This window comes from Leptodactylus fuscus, chromosome 1, assembly GCF_031893055.1.
Source record: "Leptodactylus fuscus isolate aLepFus1 chromosome 1, aLepFus1.hap2, whole genome shotgun sequence".
Lineage (NCBI taxonomy): Eukaryota > Metazoa > Chordata > Amphibia > Anura > Leptodactylidae > Leptodactylus > Leptodactylus fuscus.
The window spans coordinates 130,160,680-130,175,089 of NC_134265.1; the positions used below are offsets into that span (position 1 = coordinate 130,160,680).

A 14,410-nucleotide genomic window follows, 5' to 3' on the forward strand; every position below is an offset into this window, starting at 1 on the left:
ATAACTGACAAGAGTTTATGTACCTCATCCATTTTAAAAAGGATTCCCAACCAGCCCACTTCTTGGAACCTCCCAACAGTGCTTGAGCAGGCTAATGACATGCATTCAATTCAGAAATATTACATATTTTGGGAATATGTCTTAACTCTCTGTGGGTACCATATATAGGTATCATATGCCTGGCAAAAGATGCCACATGCTTTACAAATCCTGACATACTAAGCATGCAGACGGAATTTTGCTCCATTCCTTACATACATACTGTGCCCACTTATTAAGACACAACACACATACTTTTGAGGTCCCTACTCGGTTAGGGTTTCCCTACCATCTTTTGGTGCATGGATGGTCATAAAGCATAAATATGGCTGATCTGTTGCTGATGTCATTATTTTTGATTTGTTAAATATCCAGTTTTTGGGCATCCATGCTTTCATACTGACACCTGGAGTCATAACCTTTGGCTACAATCCACACCCAGTGACTTGCTAGCTAGTTGCCTTCTGAACTGAAGTCACATCCCGGGACTCAGCTGACCATCTGTATCTTGGCTTGTGGATTGTAATTGCCATACAAATTACACAGGAGCCACGCTGACACATTGAAGTGACTCCTACTACAACCATGAACAGAAAAGTTAAAACATAACTAGACACATGACATATACACAATTCATCACACCAATGTCTATCAGTTCAAGGATTCCATTCCTTTCAGCTTTCACCAAGTGCGATAACTGGCATGCCAATAAATAGGAGACATTGCACAATCATCCCATACCACTTAATAAAATTTTTGAGGTTTCATGTGGCTAAGAACTTTGCTTTCAGTCTGGCAATTTTGCCCCCCTAAGTGCAAATCTTGATAATTTGCAAATCTTAGTGACACCAGCTACTTCCTCAATTTGCCTAACCTTATTGCTTGTACTTTTTGATTTTGCAGTTTTGACATTGAGGAGTGTAGATGCTAAAACCTCATAATGATATGCTCTAGAAACACATAAAAATACATTATAGTTACATTGTAGATGAGGTTGGATGAAGACATCAGTCCATCAAGTCCAACCTATAACCCTACAATCCCCTACAGTGTTGATCCAGATGGCAAAAAAACCCATGAGATTTATGTCAATTGCCTCATTTCAGGAGAAAAAATTCCTTCCCAACTCCAATGTGGTAGTCAGTATAAAAACCCTGGATCATTATTGTAGACCGGTTAGAACTTATTAAGATAAAAACAAATAAATACAGTGTTAGGCGACATACACACAATGGTATGGCATGTTATTATTATTGTTTATTTATATAGCACCATTAATTCCATGGTGCTGCACATTTGAGGGTTTACATACCGTTCACAAAATATACAAAACAGATACAATACTAACAGTGACCAACTGGCACAGTAGGATAGAGGGCTCTGCCCGCAAGAGCTTACAATCTATCAGGGAAGCGGAATAGAGAGAAGGTGAGGGGAGAAGCTGTTCAGATGGTGGTTTGGTGGCAGTAGTGTTACTGGAGGTTGTAGGCCTTCATGAATAGGTGAGTCTTCAGGGCCTTCTTGAAGCCTGTGATTGTTGTGGTCACTCTTATGTGTCTTTGTAATGAGTTCCAGAGTATGGGGGATGCACGGTAGAAATCTTGGAGACGGTTGTGTGAGGTCTTTGGAGGATCTGAGGTTACGTGTGGGCAGGTAGCAGGAGATTAGGTCAGAGATATATGGAGGGGACAGGTTGTGGATGGCTTTGTATGTCAGTATTAATATTTTGAACTGTATTCGCTGCGCAATGGGTAGCCAGTCAAGGGATTGGCAGAGGGGCACAGACGATGAAGAACAGGGGGAGAGGTGTATTAAGCGAGCACCCTTCTTTATGGCCTCCCGGAGAATACTCTCGCCCCCTCCCCCTCCAGTCCACTTTAAACAGATTCAATGGACGTTGTTGAGTTGGAGGCGGCAGGAGGTGTTGAGGGTTTGGATGTGCTGTTGATTGAATGGCATGGGCAGCACACAGATGTCATCCTTCCGTGCTTCTGTGATGCCATTCATTGGGGCCAGTGATTACGGTCTGGAAAATAGATGGGAATAGGATCTGTCCTGAGTTTTCCTCATGGCTCATGGCCCCATGCTCCAGACAGTGAAAATGCACAGCCGTAGAAGTGAAAAACTGATGACAATTTTGTTTTCAGTCAGAAATGTTCTCTAGAGCCTCGCTCAAGCCTATGAAAGTCAATGAGTTCATCTTAAAAATCCAGTACATTTCATGTCTCTTAAGCACATCCCATCTATTTGTGACTGTATAAAGAACTTCTTCAAATGGGGTGATAGCAAACAGGTTTTTTTTTTTACATTGAGGTGGGAGAAACTATGTTTCACGTACTCGTTTTTTACAATGAGGCAGTGTTTATTTATCCACTCTCTAAGGCCCATTGTATTGCATCCCAGATGACAAAATATGAAGAACAATTCATAAAAGTGGGTATTAAAAAAAAGTTTGCCATTGATATGGCTAATGAAGTCATCCATTTTGTTCTTGATGGTGTTACAATATGGAATGATTGCCCTTGAAACTTCCCTTTATTTGGTTTCCAGTAGTTTCTTCCTTTGGGGCTATTATACAGCCAACATTCTCATACACTCTACATGTTTATCCATATTTACCACCAATATTTGTCCCATACATTGCTTTTTGCAGTGGCTTAATTTTCACTTTCATGGAGGTTTTTTTTTGTTTTTTGCTACAACATCGGGGGGAAGGGGGGGCATCTGATAATACTTGATAAACACTTTTCTCCTCTTTTACATATGACTAAAACATCAATGAAGATGGGGCTCCAGCATTGAAAGAGAGGCACATTCGGAAACATCTGTACAAAGTACTGTATTAATAGTATCACATACATTATTTCCCAGAATCTAAAACTAAATCTTAAGTTAAAGTTAATTAACACACCTGAAAGTAGTGACCAAAATCATTGTTCTGGATCTTTTGTTGTAGGTTTTTCTATGCGGGAGATGCTGCGTTGAAGTACTGGTGTATCGTGCGCATAACTAGAAGGTCCTGCAGTCGTGGTTTGTATTGGATAGATATTGGATTGTTGATCACTCTTATCTACAGTCTTCTGTTTGCAAGGGCGACCGGTAGGAGCTGCTGTTTGTGGCATGTTGTAATATCCTTGAGTAGTCTGTTTTGGTGGTGGGCTCATTGTTGCAGGTGGACTGGTGTGGACTGGTTGCCTGTAGATCATGTTATGGTATGTACCAGGATGTGCACTGTCTGTTACATTCAATGAGTTATTAGTTCCAATTTGCAAATTTGAACAATTGGAAATATTTATTTTAGTATCTGAAATGAGATAGATTTATATTACTTCGTGAGGTCAAAATGAAAAACAAAAAAAAACTAGACCATTAGGGTATGTACACACGGTGGATTTCGCCTCTGAATTGGTGTAGATTTTGCTCAGAATCCACCTCCCATGGTTTTCAGTGGGAGACAGAGTTCACAACTGTACACGGAAAAAAGAAGCGTCCTGCTCGATCTTTCTATGGATTCTGCGGTTGATTCAGCCACGGAGTCCGCAGCTCAAGACCTCCTGCTGATTAGACCCATTTGTCTGGGAAACTGCAACGGAATACCGACGCACTGAATCAAGTTGTGGCTAGACCATGGGCGAAAATACCAGTGGCGGGAAATGAAGAGGAATTCTTCTTCATTTTCCACCATGTGAACATAGCCTAAGGGCCCCTTCACATGGAGTAAACGCGCGTGTATTTTGGCAAAATACACGTGTAAAAATACACGTGTAAAAATAAGACTCCCATTGACGTGTATTTTGACGTGTTTTTTTACACGTGTAAAAAAAATGCCATTAAAGTCAATGGGAGTCTGATTGTTACACGTGTATTTTTACACGTGTATTTTGCCAAAATACACGTGCGTTTACTCCATGTGAAGGGGCCCTTATTTAGAGTTAAAGTAGTTTTTTTATTGAACTATATGTGACAGGGCAGTGGAATTTCTCTCTTCAAGTAAACTAGTACATTGATGCTATTAATACGTAGGTAAAAATACTAATAACTAGTAACATACAATGAAAAGCAAGTTTTGGAAAACATCAAAATACCACCCCCTTTCAGCAATAATTGGTGTTTTTTAAATACCTCTTCCATGACCAATTCTCTACCCCCTTTCCTGTTAACATTGCACTACCTCTGAAGACGGGAAACTTAAATAGGTTTTTGACACTCAGTAGCCTAGAGTATAGGAACTATCAGTTCTAGTTGTGAATTAGTTGTGAATAGACCAGTTGTGAATAGCACCGACTTCAAGGTTTTCCTTTTTTCTTTTGAAGTAAATTTTAATTATTTTTTATTAACTTTTATTGATTATTATCCTACACACATACATTCCAATTCCCCCTATAACATTGATATGGACCGCTAGCCCAACACAGTGTTTTGAATTATAACTGTAACTTCTTGAAATCCACAGAAAAACAGAGAAGCTCTGAAGAGCTTGGACCATTCCACTGTATTGAAAAGTATTGGCTAGCTCCTCATCAGTAGTGGGATGCCGATGTACTGTATCGGCATCCTGTCGTGGCTAGCCGCACGAATATGCCAGCGGAGGAAAGAGATCTTCTTTCATTTCTGCCACGTGAATTTACCCTGAGGCTCTATTCACACGGAGTAACGCACCGCTCATTCTGACACGTAAACATGTGTCAGAGTGAGCACAGTAAAACAGAATCCCATTGACTTCAATGGGTTCGGTCTTAGGCGCGCTACCCATTGAACTCCATGGGAGCCTTTTTTACCTATTGCTTTCAATGTCATACGCGTATATCACATTGAAAGCAATAGGTAAAAAAGCCTCTCATTGAGTTCAATGGGTAGCACGCATAAGCCAGCACCCATTGAAGTCAATGGGATCTGTTTTGAAGTGCCTCACTCTGACACGTGTTTACTAGAGATGAGCGAACACTAAAATGTTCGAGGTTCGAAATTCGATTCGAACAGCCGCTCACTGTTCGAGTGTTCGAATGGGTTTCGAACCCCATTATAGTCTATGGGGAACATAAACTCGTTAAGGGGGAAACCCAAATTCGTGTCTGGAGGGTCACCAAGTCCACTATGACACCCCAGGAAATGATACCAACACCCTGGAATGACACTGGGACAGCAGGGGAAGCATGTCTGGGGGCATAAAAGTCACTTTATTTCATGGAAATCCCTGTCAGTTTGCGATTTTCGCAAGCTAACTTTTCCCCATAGAAATGCATTGGCCAGTGCTGATTGGCCAGAGTACGGAACTCGACCAATCAGCGCTGGCTCTGCTGGAGGAGGCGGAGTCTAAGATAGCTCCACACCAGTCTCCATTCAGGTCCGACCTTAGACTCCGCCTCCTCCGGCAGAGCCAGCGCTGATTGGCCGAAGGCTGGCCAATGCATTCCTATGCGAATGCAGACTTAGCAGTGCTGAGTCAGTTTTGCTCAACTACACATCTGATGCACACTCGGCACTGCTACATCAGATGTAGCAATCTGATGTAGCAGAGCCGAGGGTGCACTAGAACCCCTGTGCAAACTCAGTTCACGCTAATAGAATGCATTGGCCAGCGCTGATTGGCCAATGCATTCTATTAGCCCGATGAAGTAGAGCTGAATGTGTGTGCTAAGCACACACATTCAGCACTGCTTCATCAAGCCAATACAATGCATTAGCCAGTGCTGATTGGCCAGAGTACGGAATTCGGCCAATCAGCGCTGGCTCTGCTGGAGGAGGCGGAGTCTAAGATCGCTCCACACCAGTCTCCATTCAGGTCCGACCTTAGACTCCGCCTCCTCCGGCAGAGCCAGCGCTGATTGGCCGAAGGCTGGCCAATGCATTCCTATGCGAATGCAGACTTAGCAGTGCTGAGTCAGTTTTGCTCAACTACACATCTGATGCACACTCGGCACTGCTACATCAGATGTAGCAATCTGATGTAGCAGAGCCGAGGGTGCACTAGAACCCCTGTGCAAACTCAGTTCACGCTAATAGAATGCATTGGCCAGCGCTGATTGGCCAATGCATTCTATTAGCCCGATGAAGTAGAGCTGAATGTGTGTGCTAAGCACACACATTCAGCACTGCTTCATCAAGCCAATACAATGCATTAGCCAGTGCTGATTGGCCAGAGTACGGAATTCGGCCAATCAGCGCTGGCTCTGCTGGAGGAGGCGGAGTCTAAGGTCGGACCTGAATGGAGACTGGTGTGGAGCGATCTTAGACTCCGCCTCCTCCAGCAGAGCCAGCGCTGATTGGCCGAATTCCGTACTCTGGCCAATCAGCACTGGCTAATGCATTGTATTGGCGTGATGAAGCAGTGCTGAATGTGTGTGCTTAGCACACACATTCAGCTCTACTTCATCGGGCTAATAGAATGCATTGGCCAGCGCTGATTGGCCGAATTCCGTACTCTGGCCAATCAGTGCTGGCCAATGCATTCTATTAGCTTGATGAAGCAGAGTGTGCACAAGGGTTCAAGCGCACCCTCGGCTCTGATGTAGCAGAGCCGAGGCTGCACAAGGGTTCAAGCGCACCCTCGGCTCTGATGTAGGAGAGCCGAGGGTGCACTTGAACCCTTGTGCAGCCTCGGCTCTGCTACATCAGAGCCGAGGGTGCGCTTGAACCCTTGTGCACACTCTGCTTCATCAAGCTAATAGAATGCATTGGCCAGCGCTGATTGGCCAATGTATTCTATTAGCCTGATGAAGTAGAGCTGAATGTGTGTGCTAAGCACACACATTCAGCTCTACTTCATCGGGCTAATAGAATGCATTGGCCAGCGCTGATTGGCCAGAGTACGGAACTCGACCAATCAGCGCTGGCTCTGCTGGAGGAGGCGGAGTCTAAGATCGCTCCACACCAGTCTCCATTCAGGTCCGACCTTAGACTCCGCCTCCTCCAGCAGAGCCAGCGCTGATTGGCCGAATTCCGTACTCTGGCCAATCAGCACTGGCTAATGCATTGTATTGGCGTGATGAAGCAGTGCTGAATGTGTGTGCTTAGCACACACATTCAGCTCTACTTCATCGGGCTAATAGAATGCATTGGCCAATCAGCGCTGGCCAATGCATTCTATTAGCGTGAACTGAGTTTGCACAGGGGTTCTAGTGCACCCTCGGCTCTGCTACATCAGATTGCTACATCTGATGTAGCAGTGCCGAGTGTGCATCAGATGTGTAGTTGAGCAAAACTGACTCAGCACTGCTAAGTCTCTGCATTCGCATAGGAATGCATTGGCCAGCCTTCGGCCAATCAGCGCTGGCTCTGCCGGAGGAGGCGGAGTCTAAGGTCGGACCTGAATGGAGACTGGTGTGGAGCGATCTTAGACTCCGCCTCCTCCAGCAGAGCCAGCGCTGATTGGTCGAGTTCCGTACTCTGGCCAATCAGCGCTGGCCAATGCATTCTATTAGCCCGATGAAGTAGAGCTGAATGTGTGTGCTTAGCACACACATTCAGCTCTACTTCATCAGGCTAATAGAATACATTGGCCAATCAGCGCTGGCCAATGCATTCTATTAGCTTGATGAAGCAGAGTGTGCACAAGGGTTCAAGCGCACCCTCGGCTCTGATGTAGCAGAGCTGAGGGTGCACAAGGGTTCAAGTGCACCCTCGGCTCTCCTACATCAGAGCCGAGGGTGCGCTTGAACCCTTGTGCAGCCTCGGCTCTGCTACATCAGAGCCGAGGGTGCGCTTGAACCCTTGTGCACACTCTGCTTCATCAAGCTAATAGAATGCATTGGCCAGCACTGATTGGCCAGAGTACGGAATTCGGCCAATCAGCGCTGGCCAATGCATCCCTATGGGAAAAAGTTTATCTCACAAAAATCACAATTACACACCCGATAGAGCCCCAAAAAGTTATTTTTAATAACATTCCCCCCTAAATAAAGGTTATCCCTAGCTATCCCTGCCTGTACAGCTATCCCTGTCTCATAGTCACAAAGTTCACATTCTCATATGACCCGGATTTGAAATCCACTATTCGTCTAAAATGGAGGTCACCTGATTTCGGCAGCCAATGACTTTTTCCAATTTTTTTCAATGCCCCCAGTGTCGTAGTTCCTGTCCCACCTCCCCTGCGCTGTTATTGGTGCAAAAAAGGCGCCAGGGAAGGTGGGAGGGGAATCGAATTTTGGCGCACTTTACCACGTGGTGTTCGATTCGATTCGAACATGGCGAACACCCTGATATCCGATCGAACATGTGTTCGATAGAACACTGTTCGCTCATCTCTAGTGTTTACGTGTTAGAATGAGCAGCGCATTACTCTGTGAGAACGGAGCCTTAGACTTGCTACAAAGATGTTTTCTTCAGTCCAGTGCACAAAGTACTGTTGCATCAATGTTCATTTTCTATCTTTGATGGCTCAGATAATGGTTGGATGACTGCTATATGTAGCTTTATATTCCCCTTGCTGACACAAAATTAAGACCCTGGACCTAGAGTGTCAGACTTCCCATTCTATTAAAATTGTAATCTCTTATGCACAGCGTCTTCTCTTTTTCTCTATCATTGTTTTGTCATTTGATTTGGCTATATGTCATTTTACTTGTTTGATACTTCACCAATTGTAAACTGCTGCAGAATATCTTGCATCTTATGCATTATTTAATTATATAATTATTTTAAGTTGTACCAATGGACAATAGCTTAGGCCTTTGTATAGTTAGTGCATTATACTTACTGTCAAATGGAAAAGGTTGAGAAGAATTGAAGCTCTAAAGAAGAGGAACAAAAATAGTCAATGCCTAAAATTATGCTTGTGTTCACATAATACCTATTAAATTTAAATGGTCACTAAATTTTACACAACGTAGGCTAAGTCTACACTTACACCGGGCTCTCCGTTGTTTGGAGTCTATGGGGTTTCCATCATTTTTATACTCTAACCAGCGTAGAGAAAAGTTTTCTCTTTGCCAATTTTCAGTGGAGTCTCCTAAGGAGACTCCTATGCAGATGTGAACCTAGCCTTAGTCTCATATAATACAGCAGGTTATTCTTGACCAAAATAAAATGACTTTATTTAAAAAGGTTGCTATTTTTGCCTAAAAACCCCTCTCTAAGGCTAAGGCCCCACGGGACGATCTGCAGTGCTACAGCGTTGTGGGAAAACCGTGGCGGGAACACATTGCGGTTCTTCCCGCAGCGCTTTAAACAGAAAATTCGCATAGTTTTCCTCTGTGGACTTTCTGTTAAATTTATATCTACGAGAAAGCCGCCAGCATTAGATGTCATTGACATGCTGCAATTTCCAAAACTGCATGTTCGCGCTGCGTGTTCGCGTTGCAGGTTTTACTGCAAAGTGGACATGGGATTTTATTGGGACAAGATTACTTTTTTATTGACACTATTTGGGGAAATATCTGATGGTCTGAACACTTTTTATTCAATTTTTTAAAGGAGGCAAAGTGTTGAAAAGAAACGCAATTTGGCTATTTAGATTTTTTCGCCGCTATGCCGTTCACTGTATGGAATATTTTAATAGATCAAGCATTTTGAAGCGCAGGGATACCTAATGTGTTTATGGTTACTTTTGGTTATTTACTTTTATATGTGATCTAGAGTGAGGGGGGGATGATTTGAACTTGTGTGTTATACTTAAAACTTTTTTTTTCTTCTTTGACTTTTGTAAGACCCCCTAGGGACCTTCAACAATAGGGGGGCTGATCACTCATACTATTCACTGCAATACTACTCAGGTAGCATGTAGTGTGTAATAGATCTAATGCAATGACAAGCCTGGGTGCCTTCAATAGGCTCCCGGCTGTCAAGGCAACTGATCACCACCCTCCGGTTATGTTCTGGAGGGTGGTAATCGGTGAATGGTGAGGTTCTGATGTCTTGGACCCTAAGCCAAGAACAAAAGCCCAACAGCCCTTAACTTTTCCTCTGCAGAATGCCACCTGTGGCGTAGCACTGTGGAGCAATAGTAATATTGCCTGACTAACTTGAGTAGGACACTTCTGCAATGCTAGATGTTGTACTCGATCAGGAGTAGATATGTCAGAAGAAGATATCTGACCCCACTGATCAAAACATTAATTGCATATTCAATCCAAAAACAAAGAGAAATAGTCACTGGAATATTTCTTTAATTTTCTAAGATATTTTCTGTATCAATTCTTTTATGATAGGTGTCCGTTTTTTTTCTTTTAAAAGGACACCTTCATAACGGAATCCAACGGTAGTGTGAACCCTGCCTAAGATTACTACTACAAAAACAGATCTGCCATATTTCAACTCATAAACTGATCAATTTTTACAGTTCTTCTACAGTATTTCCTTATTTGGTAACTTACTGGTTGATATGAAAGTCTTTGAAGATTCATATTCCAGGGTGTAGGATAGCCTGCAATAAAGTACATAACTGCTGTGATTTTCCATAGTTATTCATACAGAATGGTGGGCAGTTGTCAAGCTTATTATTTATTATTATGCTTACTTATATAGCGCCATCATATTCCACAGCGCTTTACAGATATTGTCAGTCACTGTCCCATATAGGGCTCACAATCTACATTCCCTATCAGTATGTCTTTAGTGTGTGGGAGGAAACCGGAGTACCCGGAGGAAACCCACGCAAACAGAGGGAGAACATACAAACTCCTTGCAGATGTTGCCCTTGGCAGGATTTGAACCCAGGACTCCAGCGCTGCAGTGCTCAGTGCTAACCACTGAGCCACCATGCAAGCTTCTTGTGCCTCATTTCTTTCACAGTAATTTTGTCCCTTTATTATGCTTTCTGCACAAGATCTATCATATATTTGCACAAGGCTTTTGCACAAGACTCATCATTTTACTTTTATTATTGGGAAAGTGTGCATATGCACATATGCTATGTCTTTATTGCTATTTTTGCAGCTTTTACCTACTTTGTATTTAGGTTTTATGGTGTAAAGCAAGCTGCTGTTGACTGATCTTATAATTGCTTTTCAATTGTTATTTTGGTGTTTGTTGTAACCTAGGGCACCTTAGCTTATAATACATAAATAATACATAAATATTCAGAAGTCTATATAAACACACAAATCTATAAGACATCCATTAGGTACTTGTGCAAGAGCTGAAAGCAAAGTCCACTTGCAAGATCACACTATTGTGTCTTCAGAATACTAAAAGAGGACACACAATAATAACAGATCAGGGACAACACGGTGGCTCAGTGGTTAGCATTGCAGCACTGGAGTCCTGGGTTTGAATCCCGCCAGGAATAACATCTGCAAGGAGTTTGTATGTTCTCCCTGTGTTTGCATGAATTTCTTCCCATAATACAAAGACATACTGATAGAAAAAAAAATATGCATTGTGAGCCCATATGGGCTCACAATCCACATAAAAAAAAAATAATAGTAACAGATCAGTGTATGCACAGTTTCTGGGCAGCAACATGATATAGCACATAGCAAAAATAATCTCAGATTGTCTTGAAGTAATAAAGAACTGCTTGATGTAATGGCGGAGCTTTAGCTTAGGCATTTTGCTTTAAGAGCAACCTTGTGCCATGTTCATTTTGTAGATTCTGCACATTTACCCCCTCAGTATAAAAGGTATATACCATATTTATACCATATATTGACAATAAAGAGCACATACCAGATTCAGCATTTATGTGCTAAAACCTTTCCCGATCTGTGCCCTGGGTAAAGCGCTATCGGTTCCGGTACCGTAGGGCTTTACAGTCAGAAGGGCGTTTCTGACAGTTAGCCAGGGGCGCCCTTCTGCCCAGCAGCGCCTATCACGCTGTACTGTGGAGCGGGGAGGAATGCCCCCTCCCTCTGCTCACAGTGCTCGTCCATAGACGAGTGTTATCAGTGTTATAACTATGTTCTTAAGAGGTTAATGGATTTTTGCAACAATATGGTTATTTACCTGGATAATATTGAGGTTGTTGTCTACTGATATATCCCTGAATGAGAAAAAGAATATCAGCACTTAAGTTAATGTGAATCCTGATCCATATAGCACATAGACAAACACCACTGTAACAGAAAGACATATATACTGCAAGTGTATGATGAGAAGGATATCATTGTCATACCATAGCTCCTGGTGGGTATCCTTGTAATGGGATGGATGTGTAATGGATCCTTGGAGGATGACTTTGCATATTTGGATTGCTCATTACAGGAACAGACGCTGAATGGAAAACAGAGATATGTAAGGAATCACTCAAGGACACAGTATAAGAAGAATTAGGTTTAGAGCAAATAATGTAGGCGTGCTGTTTATTCACTATGCACATGTATCACCATATCCACTGCACATATATATGATTGATATATCCGCTAATGTTAGATCCTCAGGATCCCTAAGAAGGAGGACCCTGTTCCCCATTCCTTCCCCTGTGTAGTGGCCTCAGAGGGGGGAAAGTTGAGATAGGAGATATGGAGGGATTATACACAGCCTTCTTTCCATACATCTCGTCCCTACTGCAGTCATCCAGATATGGCAGTCTCCTGCTCTAGTGACTATGAGGAAGGCTCAGATGTGATCTGAACAGAGCCTTTAGAGTGCATAAAATGTATTAATTCCTTTAACTATTACTAGGGGAGGACTTCCATGATGTAATGGAAGCCAGTGCCTCAGGCATGCACACCAATAGAGGGCGCTCACTGAGAATGTGCAAGTCTATCTTCCATGATGTAATTAGGAAAACAGAGCCTCAGGCATGCACACCAATAGAGGGCACTCCCTTTAACATCATGTCGACCTTCTCAGAGGCCTTTGTTTGTTGATGTTGGGATTATGCCAGGTACAGTCTCTCAGCCAAGGACAGCTGTTTCGATGTCATTTCATCTCATCAGACCTGGCAGAGGTGAGAGGCTTAGACAGGGTTGAGGGGATCTTGTCACTCCATAGGGAGAGACCAACATTTAGGTGTGTGGAGTCTTATTAAGCCATGAGTGCTCCACTGTGCAAAGGAACATGGGAAGAATATGCAAATCTGACTTCCATGAAAGAGGAAAAGGGGAGGAATGGAAAGAAACAACAAATTCTGGAGGCTCCTGGAAACTCACAGAAGAAGGGATCAAATCCTAAGAATCCCCATGCAAACAGCTCCTGGGCTACCAAAGTTATATAATGCGGGGCCACACAGTGGCTCAGTGGTTAGCACTGCAGCCTTGTAGCGCTGGAGTCCTGGTGTTCAAATCCTGCCAAGGGCAAAAAACCATCTGCAAGGAGTTTGTATGTTCTCCCCGTGTTTGCATGGATTTCCATCCCATATTCCAAAGACATACTGATAGGGAAAAATGTACATTGTGAGCTCCATGTGGGGCTCACAATCTACATAAAAAACAAAAAAGTTATATAATGCAGATAAGCATAAGGAATAGCAGCTCAGCACCCTGTAAACACCAATATTTAAAGTAGAACAATGAATCACTCTGTATTTCTTTTGTTCTTTCTTATCAGTAATGCTGGCTACTCAGATGTCAGGCTCTTCCTCCTCTTCTAGGTGACTAAACCGCAGCAGTACTATCTTTTCATCTAATATAGTATAGAATGTACAGACAATTAAAACAAAGCATTTACTCCCACACACTCATAAGGTTAAAGTGAACCAGTCAGGTGGTTTTTCCATCCTAAATTGGTCCCAGTGTGTGCAGCATGAAGTAATGACCTTTCCTATGACGCCTCCTACTTCAGTTTCTGTTGTTGAAAGTCAAACTATACTTGTAGAACCTTACAAAAATGTACATTAATTAATCAAGCGAGAGGAAAGCAGCTTCATGTAGTCATTCAGTCATTGCATCAACCCTTACATGACTTTTTTAATTTTTATGTTTTAGTTTTTTTACTCCCTGCATTCCAAAAACCATAACTTTCTAATTTTTCCATTTACGCAGTCATGTGAGGGCTTGATATTTGTGTGACAAGTTGTACTTCAAAATGGTACCATTTATTGTTTTGTACAATGAACTGGGAAATGAGGAAAAAAAATTGGCATGTAGTGGAATGTAGTACTGCCATTTTCTTATGGGTTTGGTTTTTACTGCAAAAATGGTATGTTAGCTTTCTTCTCTGGGTTGGTACAATCACGATGATACCAAATTTATAGTTTTTTTTTTTACAAAAATTTTAAAATTTGAATTAAAAAACTCTTTGAATCACCATATTCTGACACCCTTAACTTTTTGGATGTCATGGTATAGAGCTGCGAAAGGTGTTTTTTTTGTTGATACCGTATTGGACGTATTGGAAAATATATGATGTTTTGATTACTTTTTATTCCATTTCTTTTGGGAGGCAAATCAGTCATTTTGATTTTTTTTCCCAGCTACTACGTTTACTGTATAGCAAAAATGTTTTTATATTTTAATACTTTGGGCATTTTTTTGCCTAATGTATTTATATTTAC

The 14,410-nt window shown here is 42.4% G+C and overlaps 1 protein-coding gene across 2 annotated transcripts in view; it reads right to left on the minus strand.

Annotated features, from left to right (window-relative positions):
* Positions 1-1,291: 1,291 nt before the first annotated feature.
* The window catches only part of LOC142208436 (receptor-interacting serine/threonine-protein kinase 3-like), a 35,738-nt gene continuing 22,619 nt past the window's right edge, over positions 1,292-14,410 (minus strand). For both annotated transcript variants that reach the window (XM_075276948.1, XM_075276955.1), the window contains 5 exons: positions 12,089-12,186; positions 11,920-11,956; positions 10,350-10,399; positions 8,735-8,768; positions 1,292-3,343 (listed from right to left, as the gene is read on the minus strand). In XM_075276948.1, coding sequence (XP_075133049.1) covers positions 2,970-3,343; positions 8,735-8,768; positions 10,350-10,399; positions 11,920-11,956; positions 12,089-12,186 — 593 coding nt within the window. In that variant the 3' untranslated portion in view covers positions 1,292-2,969. The remainder of the gene's footprint in view (positions 3,344-8,734; positions 8,769-10,349; positions 10,400-11,919; positions 11,957-12,088; positions 12,187-14,410) is intronic.